The sequence below is a fragment of the Dermacentor variabilis genome, chromosome 8 (assembly GCF_050947875.1).
Source record: "Dermacentor variabilis isolate Ectoservices chromosome 8, ASM5094787v1, whole genome shotgun sequence".
Lineage (NCBI taxonomy): Eukaryota > Metazoa > Arthropoda > Arachnida > Ixodida > Ixodidae > Dermacentor > Dermacentor variabilis.
Window position 1 is genome coordinate 64478324 of NC_134575.1, and position 15009 is coordinate 64493332.

A 15009-nucleotide genomic window follows, 5' to 3' on the forward strand; every position below is an offset into this window, starting at 1 on the left:
CAAGCAGCCATCACGCAAAGTAATGGTGGTAAGCAGGAGAAACTCTTCCACGGTCGTTGACAAACGCGGCTTCCATAACAATCCAAAAACATTACTCCAGCCTAAAGCGTTGCAGCACCGGTGATCGTGACACGGCTTCAAAGAGCCCACTGTCTTACTGCGCCCTCAGCACAGCACCCGTGCCATAAGAGTTTAACTGCGTTGATGTTGAACGCGACTCTTAACCTTAACTATATGCTTAGCGTGACTATCTTTGGAAGTGAAAGCGTCAGAACAATGCCAACCAGTCAAAACAATGTATGTTTGTAAATATCGGATGTGGCATATTGACAAGTTAAGCAAAAACAGGGGCGAACAATATTGCAAAACATGCCGAGCAGTCTGAGGCTGTACGCACTTCCTCAATACAAGAAATGTTTCGTTATTTCTGTCAGCAGATGTATGACTGAAAAAAACGCTTCCTACGCAGCGCTTGCTGACATTCCTGAAGTAATCAAATCATTCGTTCTTATTACTGGATCTCAAATAGTAAATCCCAATCTTTTATCAATACGCTATGTCAAAGATGTCGCACCAACCGCTGTCGTGTGTATGGCAACGAGGACAGAAATTCACCTGGAGTGTCCATATAATTACAATCGCACTGAAACACTGATTTGTTTGACCTTTGTTGCCTTTAGTAGAAGCAACCGCCCATAATCACAAAAAGCTCTTGCGCTAGGATCCTGCGGGAAAACTTGTAAGAGCAAATTCTAGCCAATCCAGATGCTGGATGATTTATTAGGGAAAACGGGGGGCCTACGGCAAAGAGCACTAAATTGTGAACGGAAATCTTTCGTGAATATGCTCCTTGAATACCTTACGACTGCTGAAAGCAAACTTTTCCTTTACAGTACTGGAATTTTTAAAGAATGTAACTGCATATTGCTGCGATGAAAAAGATGAAGCAGAACGTGTCAAGATTCCTTTCACTACATCGAAAAGACGCATAAAGTTCGCGTAAACTGCGCCTCATTCAGAATTTGTGGGGAAAAGTTCGTGAAACGCAACTTTCTAAAAAAAACATATTGACATTATTTACGAGTGTACTAAACGTCGTTCATTCACAAAATATTCGTCTATACCACAGTGGTTCACAATACGTCGTTGCTATACTGCGATTTGTCAATAAATGCACATTGCGGTATTTTTACGTCGTAATATAAACTCTGAGCTTCCGTTGCAATCTTACTGTCTCATTTTACTTTATTTACAACAGTTGTAGTACAAAATTTCATGGCGCAATAAACAGTAAGCCACCTATAAAATAGGTACATTTGTGGTATTTGCGTTTAACGGAACAAACATCATCAACACGTACTCAGTGAACTCGAGCTTAACAATTTCTCTTAAGCTGATACATGTATGACAGCTGCTATGGTAAACCTTGCTTATAATGGACGCTGCAATTGCGCCCGCCCCATATCAACATAAACATAGAGCAATTACGCCAGAAAGCTTCTCACGATGACCGCGGGTGTTGATGCGATTAGCATTGAAGGAATGGAGCGACACACGAAAGCTATCACCACCGAAACGCTTCACCCCTGACGCGCCTAGTACAGCCAAGCTATTCTTTCGAGCTTTGCTCCGGAAACGCAGCGCCATATAGCGGCGCCGCCGAGAAGTGCGCGCGTGCCGCCTGCTTGAATATGCATTAAGAGAAAATTGTATGGATATGTATGGCGTAGCTTCAATTCCGCGCAGCATCTGAGCGATTTTGAAGGATTTTTTCTTTTGTCAGAAGGTAGCCGTACATAGCCAGTGACAGAAGTGGCAGTCAAAACGGATTATCGAAGAACGGCGCATACGCAGCCGCAAGTACATCGGGAATCAGGCTGGCATTAAAGAGGTTTGTTGAAGAGCGACGCCTACCGAACGACACGTGCTCACTGACCCATGCTGGCGCGAAAGTAGTTGGATGCAGACAAGCATGCACCGCAACCTGGGGAAATTCGCAAGGAAAGCTAACGGCGTTAAAACGTTCGTTTATAGAGTGTGGAGAGCTGGTTCGGTGCTGCCCGGTGCACGCCTTGAAGGGACCACGATGTTTGCCTTGGGCCTGATGGCGTGTCCTCATTTCTCGCTAGTTTCGGAGCCACGTTAGATGTATTCGACACCTCCCGCTTACTCTAGAAACGTCACCGAGGCACATGTAGCTCCCCTCTAGATTTAGTTGACCTCGCATGTGCTTTGTTTGTGTCCCACAATTTAGTTCATCACTTCCGGTTTCTGGCGCTTTGAGGCGCTCAGTGTAGGCGTAACATTTATTCGAAATGATTAGGGGGAACTACGGCACACAATGTAGCTATGCCATGGTACATCTTACTCCCCACATGGCCTGCAACATACCATAAGAAAGATCGACGAACATTTATTATTCTTTCATTTGTTGTTAGTCTGCTTGCTGACTCGCCAACACTCTTTTGCTTGTGTAGCCTTTCTTCATATCTCCTTTTATAATAACATGGCTGAGCTACCAACTGTTACCCGACTTTTAAGTTCTATTCATGTGGTCGTTTCGCTGAGCTACGAAGCTCGTGTAAAACAACCAACTTTAGAGCTGTACTGAAATAATAACTTGGTATGGAAGTGATCATCCTGCATATGATCTATTGAACCCATTTGTGCTATCAGTAACACCTAATTCCCCTTTTACATAGCATTTGTCGCAGTGCCAGAGCGCACTGAAATGACCACCCGAACTTTCCGTTAACCCATCCTCCGAAGTGCGTACGCGAAATTATTGCCGATCATCATCATCATTATTGTCCATGTTCGTCAATCCCAGTGTCGAGTTGCTGCCAGCAACATCTATGTAATCAGTCATTGTTTTACTGCTTGCTAAGCTTGCGTGTGTTCTGCTTTATCATCATGATCAGCAGCAGCAGCATCAGCGTCAGCATAATATACATTCATTGCAGGCTTCTTTCCCCAGTATTCGAATAAACTTGTCCAACACCAGCTGACCCTTGAAAATTTCCTCATTTCGTCAGACCATGTAATTTTTTTGCCATTTATTCAACTTAATTTCTCCTGTCACGGGCTCATTCTTCTATTTGACATTAAGACTACCACTCATCTGCCAAGCGCATTGCGTGTACTTCGATCTGTTGCGCAAAAGAAGAGGTGTTAGCTTACCCTTGCAGTTGACGTGCGCGTATTACTTCCAACTGAGAAATACATTACGGGAACAGAACGAAAAAAATGAAGCATACCCTTGGTGGCTACTGCACTTGTGGCTTTTTTTTTAAATTAACGAAATGGTGTTGTTGGATCGGTCGTCTGGAACTCATGCTAGCAAAAATCTGTTGCATTCAAAAGAATACAATTATTCTTTTTATTTGAAACTACTTTCAGCTCTCACAATACCTCCAGAGGTTGAAATTAATGGATTACTTCATCACATCGCACAAGTATGCCGCAAGGCAAACCGAAAGACACAATGTCGTGATCTGCTGTGTGGCTTTAAATATTCTCTTATACGTAGAGACAATCATTGAGCGTATTTTCGTCAGTGGGTTGTGCGCATGGCTTGTCGATGAAAGGTCGGAAGGATCTGTACACCACCATGCAGTTATTCTTGTGGATAGACTGATGGGTGTCTCGGCTGGCGTCCATTGCACAGCTCAAAGCACAGTGCAATATAAGAAATAGCTGCTTGCTCGACAGATGAATGCCTGGAAGCACTTGTCGTTCACTGTAAGACAGACTGGCCCTCTTGGTTGAGCTCACTAGGGCAAGGTAGGCCATCTTCAAGCCGACGACGTGGTCCAGAAGCGTATCGTTAGCGACGACTTCGTTCACCCTCTTCTGACGCCACGTGTCATTCTGTCATGCACAAAAAGTATAGAAAAATCGTGAATGCGTCGCCCACGCTGGAAGCATCAATTTTTCTATTAATTTTTAGAGATCATTTTCTACTATGTTTCGTATACTTTCTGTAGCTATCCCAAGAAACTGAAGCGGACGAGCCTCTGTCGAGCAAGCCCATATTGCAAGGACGATAATGTTGCCACTCCCAAACAGCGCAGCCTATAATTAAGTGAAAAGGCGCGAGTCCGCTCCTCATCTGAGAAAGAACTGGAGCTTATCCACCATTTAGAATAAAAGCACCTGCACACCAAAACGCTTCCAATCGTTTCTACACACAAAATATGCCCATCAATGAAAGTGCATGAGGAAGACGTCTGCAATATATGTATTTTCGTGAAGCGATAAAGCGAAAGCGCGTACATTCAACGTGCTGTGCTATGCTTAAGCAACATGTTAGCGCAAGTTTTTCATTTGCACCATTTTATGGAATTCTTTGGAAATCATCTGCGAAAGACGAGTCCAACTTCCAAATTTTAGCGCCTTCTAAGATTGCGCGGCTACTTTCCTCTGTTTACTATGCAGGTTTTATGACCCATACTGTGCCAAATAAACAAGCATCACCAAGTTCTGTGACCCCTAATTTTCCGTCATTTCTCCGTCATTTTTCGTGCTTCTTTTGTTACCAAAAATAAATCGATTACAAAAGTTCGCGGTATATTGGGATAAACGTTTATTGGGATAAACTTCACCTCGTTCTGAACATTGTCGCGGGCATGCGCAGAGCAGCTGCCTGCTTACCGAACCTACGCATGTGTGTACCTAATCGTACTCTTCTGAATGTAGGTTCGTGAGTTTGAAGGATGACTCACGGAGGCCTGTAAATTGAGCCCTGTCATTCTCACCTCATTAATCGTAGCTTCCGCGCAGTAAACGTTGTTGGAGTCGATAACATCAGAGCTCTCCCAGAAGCGCTGCCAACATTCGTCCATGGATTTATCCTGACGCCGTAGATGGTCCACCTTGCGAGCTATTGCTCGGCCGACAACCTGTGTGCAGCCGTCAGACCCAGCAATACAAGTTTTAATAATTAACAATGGCGTTTCCAAGCATATCGGGAAATCTCAATTCGAATTGAAAAACAGAGAGACGAAACGGAGAGGGAAGAGGAGGAACATGACGCTAAGTACGCCAGATTTTCAGATTCTCTAGCCGTGTCACCATGTCGGCACGAAGCCACCCAACAGTACTTACACGTTAGAGTGCTTTGTGGGGTCAGAACGAGATATCGCGAGCACGGTAGATGTTATGGGCTATTAGTGAAATGAAACACGTAGGATGACACTAATCACGCGCAAGGCAGCCTGACGTAACATAAATATACCTTCATAGCGTCGAAGGCTGGTCTTATGGGATGATCGTCTCAAATTTGTAACAGTGAAAAGCTCGACAGGGATGAAAAAAGACGTGCCCAGCGCGGTGGGTGTATTGTTCTGTCCTTCTTGTGTCTTGTGCTGTTTTAGATTCAAGATGATATACACACAAGCGCAAATAATGACGTTATTGAAAGAGCTCATTAAGCAAAACTTTTATGTCTAGAAGGCGGAACCTTTATGTTTCTGTATCATTTCGATTAATTTCATTAAGTTGATACATAAGTTCATGCATTACAATCCACCAAACTTCCATCTATCCGTCGCATAAACAGTTGTCCAATGCCGCGTTATGTATTTCTTGCTTCTGATGGCGAAACCGGAGGAAGCGGTCGTCAGCTGCACGGAGAAAGTGCGCTCAAAAGTGAGGAATGTGAAGCATGTTGCAATTAACGCTGCTTACGCGCGAGATTCTTCGTCCTAAATTAATTGATCATTGCTTCTTTGAAGAGTCAAAAAGAGCATTTCTTGCTCAGCTCAGTGCCTATAGAGCAACCATACAGTTAGTCAAAAATCTCACAACCACACAAATATGCCTGTGAAAGTAGAATGTGAGGTCAACGTACGTGTCCCAGTGCAGCAAAGTTGTAGGCTTCTAATATCCGGGCGTCGTAATAAGGCAGTCGAAAGAAGGCATTCAGGCGTTTTATATCCGCCAACGACGCCATGACCGGAAGTAGGGCTTGCAGCAGTGGCGGCAGGGCATGCCATGCTCGGAGGCGTCGCAGCCAGAGGAAGGGGAAGCTGCTTCCTTTGAGAGAGAGCTGTCGCTCCTCCTTAGTGTTGCCATTGTGCTGCTGAAAAGTGGGCACTCGGTAATTCTTGTTTATTACGTAAAGTAATAAATCTATTCTTCGTATCAATCCTAAACAGCACCATTAATCCGATCAATTCGTTAAACAGCTGGGTGAATTTGGTTAAATTTAAGCTGCACAAAGCTAATCAAGATTTAGGAGTACATTTCTGCCAGGTGAAAGCCGGTTCGCATGAATGATAGACAGTCGCTTTGTGGCAGCAATTATTTGGGACACTCAGTATTGCAATGTGCTTTTGTACGTCGGCAGACTCAACATCCAAATATCTGGCGAGTAAGTCAAGGAAAGACTGAAAAGATATACGTGGCCAAATTCACAATATTCGCAGTGGCTGAAGATACGTACGTCTTCACCAACTTTTCTATCAATGTATGTTGCTACGGTGTTGCGCTTTTAACACGGCAAGCTGGGCGAGTGGGTGATTGAACGTGTTCCTAGGGGTGGGCAGTGCAACCAAGAGGAACGAAAAAAGTGCTCGCATCGAGTACTTCGGTTCGTCTTTCGTACGGGTTGCGGTGACAACCCCTGCCCTCTCCCCCCCTAGGAACATGCGCTGTTAGGCTCGACGTCGTCGGTTAGACCACCGACGCCGCGGCCACATTTCCGCGTGGGCGAATAGTAAGATGCACGTCAACTTATATTAGTTAATTTATGTTAAGTGTCATCTGACAGAAGCACACGGGATCGAGATTATTTCGGCGATATCCTCCTTGGCAGGCTTTACGCTCATATTGTGGTTTTCACATGCAAAATCAAATAAATTATTTTCATACGCAGTGTGTATGATTATATATATTACTAATAAATTCATTTGTTTTTTTTTTTACCTTTCCGATAATTCTTTTCTGATAACGCTGAAAAACGAGTACATCATTTGCATTTAGTACAGCATGAACATTTTCTGCCACCCCGCAAAAGTAAAGATAAGCATGAGACGTCACTATATCCTAATTCTGACCGAAATGTGGCAACAGCCGGTGCATGCAATAATGCCGCTGCGATTAGTTGGGTGCAATAACTGACGGGTTGTGGAGTTTTCGCTCTCCACAACTGGTTCTTCGCATGAATTTTATCATAAAGTGACTTGCAGCACTGTCATGGTAAATAGACGCAGAAGGTCTACTGGAATAAATTTGGTAATGTGCAGCTTCTCTCGCTAAATACCACAACACATCCCAGTTTACGAGTACAGACGTCAACTGCGAAATGAAAAGAAAGCAAAAACCTTTTCGATCGCTGTGAAGGCAGTGAAGGGGTGAGCAGGTTCTGCGTCGAGAAGCTGTCTCGCGTTTCCCCCGGGAATGACCACTTCACGCCGCTGCGTAACATTTTTGGTGGCTCCGCCATTTTCGTTTTTCTGGGGGCTGTTGAATACTGAGGCTGCGGCGTTCTGGAACTGGACCATCAAGCTCGCCACACTCGCGATAGTGTGAGTAGATACAGCGTCCATACCTGTATCAGGATAAAATAAGACAAGATAAGCAGTAAGCGTCGCAATATCATAGTGCGGGAAATGGGCGCTTGTTTTTGCAGAACACCTCTGTAGAGCGTACAAGTAGAGTTTGTGCTTAAGTTGATTATAGCAAAAAAATTTCGTGCTTTTTGAAGCACACTGCCTTGTAGACGAGGTTAGAAAATGTTCAAGTTCCATAAGTTAACACACTGATGAATGAACATCAGATTTTTTTAAAGATAGCTCTTATTTGATCGAATAGTTTTGCCGAAGCCTGCAAGCTGGAGAGAAGTAATTAATAATGAGAAATGAGACTTCCACCCAAACGTAGCTAAGTACAACAAAAGAAACCTATATGGGTTCCTCGAAAGAAAAGCTTTTATTTCGAGGAACCCGTATGGGTTTCCTTTCTAGCACTTAGCTACGTTTGGGCGGACCGTCTCATTTCCCCTTATAAATTACTTCTGACCGGTATAAATTTTGTGTCTTATTTGTTTTATGTTTTTATTCAAGTACCTACTTATCACCCTGATGGGCATTACAGTAGGGGCGACGAGGCAAAATAAAGGAACACTTGGCAGCACCAAACTTGTAGATACAACATACAGCGTGCTTATGAGCATTACAGTAAAGGGTGTGGAAAGATAGACAAGCAATTCATTGCACCAAAGTAATAAATAAACACAAGCAACAAACACGGGTAACCAATCATTGGACACACACAAAAAAAGTGAACAAGCTTTACATACTGACGAAGCATATCGGAAAACCTTGCACGATCAGCAGCAGTTTCAACAATGTCAGAACGCAGCCGGTTCCAATCACTGATAGTACGCGGAAAAAGCGAGTTCTTATAAACAGAGGTGCGTGCAAAAATTTTTTTATTCTTTAAGCTGTGATCTCGTCGCTCAGATACGTAACTCGGTGCCTGTAAATATCTACTTAAAACTAACGGCGTTTCATTATGCAGTGCGTCCCGCAAAAATACAAGGCGAAATCATTCACGGCGCAAGGAAAGGTCCATTCAGTTAATTCGACGTTTAATATAGGAGATCCTAGTGAAAAATCGGTAACCACTAGTTACAAAGCGAGCGGCGTGGTTCTGGATAGCTTTTACGCTAATAATGAGATGCTGTGTATGTGGGTCCCACACAACGCAGGCATATACGAACTTAGGCCGGTCATTGGTTACATACAGTGTTTCCATAACGCTTTGCCGGGCATACTTTGATTTTCTTTTAATAACGTGAAGAACACGACCTGCCTTCTGAGTTATACTTTGAACTTGACGATTTTATGACAAATCTGAATAAACGGTAACTTCTGGTCACGTGGCTTCGTTAACTGTGGCGAGGGGTTGACCATTAATGTGATAATTTGATTGCTTTCGGTTACGTTTTTTGGTGAAACGGATATAGAAGCACTTGCAAACATTTAGAGGTATAAGCCAGTTTTGTCGCCAACGGGATATATTATGGAGATCTAACTGTAAAGCTAAACAGACTGAATCGTTTTTCATTTCCCGACATGAATCACAGTCGTCAGCACACAGCTTGATATTGGATGTTATTCCAGAACTAATATCATAAATATAAATTGGAACAAGAAGAGACACTAAAACAGAGTCCTGTGGTACTCCGGATGACACAGGAGCGGTAATAGATTAAGCGCAATCGATGATTACTTCCTGTGAACGGTCAGTTACATAATTTTGCTGCCATAGAAGAATATTTCGAGGTAAACCGAGAGCGGACAGTTCATGAAAGAGAAGAGTGTGACAAACTTTCTCAAATGCCTTCTGAAAACCAAGAATGCTGTCAGTTTGAAAACCATTATTGAATGAGCTAAATATGTCTTCGGAGAACTCAGTTAGCTGTGCAACACGAGATCTCCCTAATCTAAACTCATGCTGATGGTGGACAAACAAATTATTATTATCAAGATTGGAACAAATGTTAGCATAACTCACGTGTCTCTTACAAGAAATGCTAGGTAAAGAAATTTTAGAAGTTCCTATTTTGCCTTACTGGGGGAGTTCGGAAGTGCCCAGAGATTTTGCGAACAGCGCGGATAAATAATCAGATATGATGTCTCCACAATATTCAAAGACAAAGTTTGGTATTCTGTCAGGGCCAGGAACAGAATTATGTTTTAGCTTCCGGAGATTAGGAATAGCAGACCTATTGATTGTAATGTCAGGCATGACCTCAGAAATGACACCCACAGTAACTGGGGTAGGCCTTGGAGCCGAGTCCAAAAAAACAGAGGCGAAATATTCGTTATAGCAGGTTGCCTCGTCTTCATCGCTGATAAGGATCCTACCTTCATCTGTTATCGGTGGGATCCCGACCTTATCTTTATTATTTGCATTAAGCTAATTCCAAAAATTTTCTTGGACTACTTGTTATTCGTGGTTCAAGCAAGAGAAAGAACTCTTCTTTGCTAATTTGATTTTAGAGTTTATTTCCGCACTCAACTGCTCAAGTCTGAAGAAAGCAGGCGAGCTAGTCAGGCTTCTATAGATTCTAAACGTACGATTTTTTGTTCATAAGTTTGTTTATTTCTTTCATGAACCACAGCTTGTACATCTTGCGTTTTGTCGAAAGAATTTAGATGATATATGTAAGTGTCAATTAGGTCCAGAACCTTATGTGTGAAGTCCGACCACAACTCACTAAAAATTCCGGTAGTGCTGTATTGAACAAAGCTGTCAAGTTAACATTGAAGGGCAAGGATAATATTATCATAACCTTCTCTTTCAATGTTGTAGACTTTGCGAGGCGGCGGCACAGGGATGATCGGTTTTGGACTCGCAATGCGGGCTTCCACAGCGTCACGCTCGCTTATTCCAGGTTCAACCGAGAGAGACTGGAGGCACGAAGGGGCGTTTGAGAACAAAAGGCCAAGAGATGAGCTTGGCCCATTCTGTCGTGTCGCCGGCTTTGCCACAAATTGAAGAAGGCCATGTGTTGACATAAATTCATTGAAAGCATTAGACAAACACGGGTGGGAGGATAGCACTGGCAATTCATTACGACACCGAACACCAGGCATGTTAAGGTCTCCTCCGATCAGGAAATAATGAAACTTCGACGGAGCATTAAGAAAATGGAAGTCACCATTAGGCGGGCGATAAAACGCACCGATCATGAGGTGTTTATGATTCTCAAGTACCACTTTACGCCACACTGACCCACATTTGATATCAGCGATAGCGACCGCATAGCTTGCTACATGTTGTCTTACGAGCAAGGACACGCCTCCTCCCCGTGTGTTTCTATCTTTTCGGTAAGGTACATATTCAGAAGGAGACACTTCAGCGCTGGAAATGAATTCATCTAAGCAAGATTAACAGCCCATAACGTTATCTTTGTTCGAAGAGGATATCATAAGAAGCCAACAAACATTGACACCAAGGACAACATAGGGGAAATTACTTGTGCTTAATAAATGAAATAAAGAAACGAAGAATTAATTGAAAATAAAGTGGATGAAAAAACAACTTGCCGCAGGTGGGAACCGAACCGACAACCTTCGCATTTCGCGTGCGATGCTCTACCAATTGAGCTACCGCGGCGCTGTTTTCCCATCCACTTTCTTGGGTATTTATGTGTCCTAGTAGAACCTTGGGGTGTTAGCCAGTGCCACCACACACAGACCTTGGCGGCGGACGTGGGACGTCCTTTTTGCCGCAGGCTGAACGAGAACGTGATCTTTTTGGGTGAAGGCAACTGGTCAATAAACCGCGAAATGCGAAGGTTGTCGGTTTGGCTCCCACCTGCGGCAAGTTGTTTTTTCATCCACTTTATTTTCCATAAATTCTTCGTTTCCTTATTTCATTTATTAAGCACAAGTAGTTTCCCCTATGTTGTCCTTGGTGTCAATGTTTGTTGGCTTCTTATGATATGACTAATAAAATCGTGACCCTCTGTTAACACCCTTTTTTCTCGTTTATTAGATAACGAGGGTCACGAATCCGGCTACATTGATGCCTTCAGGTAGCATATGTGGGTTTATTGACCAGTTGCCTTCACCCAAAAAGATGACGTTCTCGTGACGCCTGCGGCAAAAAGGACGTCCCACGTCTGCCGCCAAGGTCTGTGTGTGGTGGCGCTGGCTAACACTCCCAGGGTTCTACTAGGACACGTAAATACCCAAGAAAGTTGATGGGAAAACAGCGCCGCGGTAGCTAAATCGGTAGAGCATCGCACGCGAAATGCGAAGGTTGTGTATTCGGTTCCCACCTGCGGCAAGTTGTTTTTTCATCCACTTTATTTTCCATTAATTCTTCGTTTCTTTATTTCATTTATTAAGCACAAGTAATTTCACCTATGTTGTCCTTGGTGTCAATGTTTGTTGGCTTCTTATGATACGACTAATATAATCGGGACCCTTTGTTAACCCCCTTTTTTCTCGTTTATTAGATAACGAGGGTCACGAATCCGGCTACATTGATGCCTTCAGGTAGCATATGTGGGTTTATTGACCAGTTGCCTTCACCCAAAAAGATGACGTTCTCGTGACGCCTGCGGCAAAAAGGACGTCCCACGTCTGCCGCCAAGGTCTGTGTGTGGTGGCGCTGGCTAACACTCCCAGGGTTCTACTAGGACACGTAAATACCCAAGAAAGTTGATGGGAAAACAGCGCCGCGGTAGCTAAATCGGTAGAGCATCGCACGCGAAATGCGAAGGTTGTGTATTCGGTTCCCACCTGCGGCAAGTTGTTTTTTCATCCACTTTATTTTCCATTAATTCTTCGTTTCTTTATTTCATTTATTAAGCACAAGTAATTTCACCTATGTTGTCCTTGGTGTCAATGTTTGTTGGCTTCTTATGATACGACTAATATAATCGGGACCCTTTGTTAACCCCCTTTCTTCTCGTTCGAAGAGGATAGTAAAGCAGCTAGTTCGTCATTTTTAATATTTAAACTTCGACAATTCTAGCATGACACTGGTGAATCATGACGCGAGAAAAACGGGAGGTACAATATATTATGGGCATCACGTGCAGGTTGACAAGGCCGAGATCGATTACGTGCTACTTTTTTTTGTAAAACCATAGTATCTGAGCTAGCATTGTAGGCGTAGCTTCTACCACCAATGACCAGTTTATTGTGTGCGAGTTTAAAACATAAGTTCTGGGCATTACCAAACTCGAGAAGCTTTTTGTGGACAAGACGAAGTGGGCGTGAAAGGTCTTCGCGAACATAAAATTCAGTGTCTTTAAGCTTGTAACACAAACCAAGAACTGCATCCTTGTCTATACCTGACAAACCGCACAACAATGGGACGACCTCTGTCTTCTCGGAAAGAGCCAAGCCTGTGAGCATAATCGATGTTAACTGGGTCGATTTAATTACGGAGTTCGGTAGCGCAAGATGACACAATAGCGTCTTCCGACTGCTTCCACGTCTCTGATATGTTATCAGAGAAACCATACAACCAAATATTGTCCCTTCAAAGTCTCTTTTCGGCGTCATAAAAAGCAGCCTTCAAGGTCTCTATTTCGGCAGACGGGACTTTCATAGCGTGGCCAGTTGAACTCGCATCAATACTTTGCTCCAGTACTTTGACTCTCCCCGAAAGGCCTTTTATTTCTTCATAAGTAGAGCGTTGTCTATTGAGCATTTTCGCAAGGTCTGACAGAATCTGAAACTGGCCTGACTCATTACGTAATTCACTGCGCGAAAAAATATGAGCCTGCCTAACACTTTGGTGCAGGCGACACATCCGCTTATGCTAACTCGGCAACATGGCACTCGCAGTTTACAGGCAATACAATTACCTTCAAAAAGGTCTATGGCAGTGTAGCGGATGCCGTCCAGTTTCTCCAAAAGCCAATAACATTTGCTTTCAGGATTTGTCTGTAAAGACGATGAAAAAAGCACATTAAGGTTTTAAAGAAAGCATTTGCTAAAGAAACAATACTTAGATATGCAAAGTAATAAGGGAAGTGGCGCATCAACCTACGTATTTGCCCAGATTATTCCTACACTCTATTTTCAGTGGTCAATTATTTCTTCATTTATTATTTATGGAAGCAACCATTTTTCCCGTATTTTTTTTTTCTTTTTAAGTTATTCCACGGTAGCGAATGTCATAAAACATATTGCCTAAACTGTATCTTATATTTAGAACTGCAACCTCCTCTCTAGAAATTTGCCTTTCGTATGCATATAAATTTATTCTAACTTCTCATGACGCGTGCCCGAGCTTCATCACTGATCTGGCATCTCTATTCACGCATTGTTGCTGCTAGAATGGTACACTGGTTCTTAATGTGCTCTACGTTTCTCATCATCGTTCGCTTTCAACTGCAGTGCAGAAAAACTTTCTTTGTTGATACTTCACATAGTATTGCAACTATTGCACACTGCTTCTTTTCTTTTCATTTCAGTTGTCGACGGTAAGCATGACAGGTGAAATGCACGAACGAACACGAGTATTAAATATAAGCTCACCGCGATGTCGTAATCTTCCTGGAGATCGCTTCCCAAACCCGTGTGGTTGAGTGCCGCCAAGATATCGGCCTTCGGTCCGACCAAGTGACGTAGCACGTGCCACGCCAGCAGGCGTCGCATCCTGAGTGCTTGTCCGGCTCGAGCCACGTAGGCCACCAGGGCTAGCGCCCGCTCGTTCGTCACCACGTATTCGTTGCACGTAGATTGGTTAGGACAGCAACTAGCCAGGAGCACATTCCAGCGGTCTGCGGAAGGTAAGACGTCACGATACAAATCTGCAGGCGCTAATTTTGTTTTTGAAGAACTCGTGCTTGCTAAGGATAGGAAAATATCTTGTCACGAGCAGGTTAATTCAGTCAGCCACTGCGCAGACCTGATGCATTCCGCAAAAAAAAAAGCTATCACCACTTGGAGTTGCCGAGTGGTCTTCTTTCTAAGCCTGACGAAACCTAAGGCACCCCAAATTCTTTGTATGAAGACAAATAGGGCATGAAGTATTACATTGCCGATGACACTGATGAAACTGCTGTTAAATAACATACAACGAAAAAAAGAAACGGAAGTGATCCACACAAGGAGTTTCTTAGAGGTATCTTTTGTACGCAAAAACGAAGTCCAGTGTAACTTATAGATGCTTCAACCGAAGGCAATCACCGCAAACAGGATGGAATTAGTTTTGAACACGACTACATTGTAGTCCCTAAATATTAAGCGATAGAAAAGAACTAAACACTGGGAGTATCCGGCAGCTCTCTAATATATAAATAGACCCATCCTATCTAATGGTGTCTTGTTACCTAGCTATTCCAGATCCCACACTAACATAGCCCCGGCTTCAGAAATATGACGAGTCCACCACGGACAACGGAGGCATCTTATTGTAACGTCATCGGTAAGGCGGGCAGCACAGCGCCTAGGAGAAGGATTTAGTTCATATGATCACAACGCTCGCGTAATTGATCATGGCCAGCCCATGATGCATTGTATGAATACG

At 43.4% G+C, this 15009-nt stretch overlaps 1 protein-coding gene across 2 annotated transcripts in view; it reads right to left on the reverse strand.

Moving 5' to 3' along the window:
• Positions 1–3407: 3407 nt before the first annotated feature.
• The window catches only part of LOC142591061 (uncharacterized), a 38138-nt gene continuing 26536 nt past the window's right edge, over positions 3408–15009 (reverse strand). For both annotated transcript variants that reach the window (XM_075703427.1, XM_075703428.1), the window contains 6 exons: positions 14016–14260; positions 13340–13418; positions 7326–7552; positions 5852–6079; positions 4758–4901; positions 3408–3870 (listed from right to left, as the gene is read on the reverse strand). In XM_075703427.1, the coding sequence (XP_075559542.1) occupies positions 3520–3870; positions 4758–4901; positions 5852–6079; positions 7326–7552; positions 13340–13418; positions 14016–14260 (1274 nt within the window). In that variant the 3' untranslated portion in view covers positions 3408–3519. The remainder of the gene's footprint in view (positions 3871–4757; positions 4902–5851; positions 6080–7325; positions 7553–13339; positions 13419–14015; positions 14261–15009) is intronic.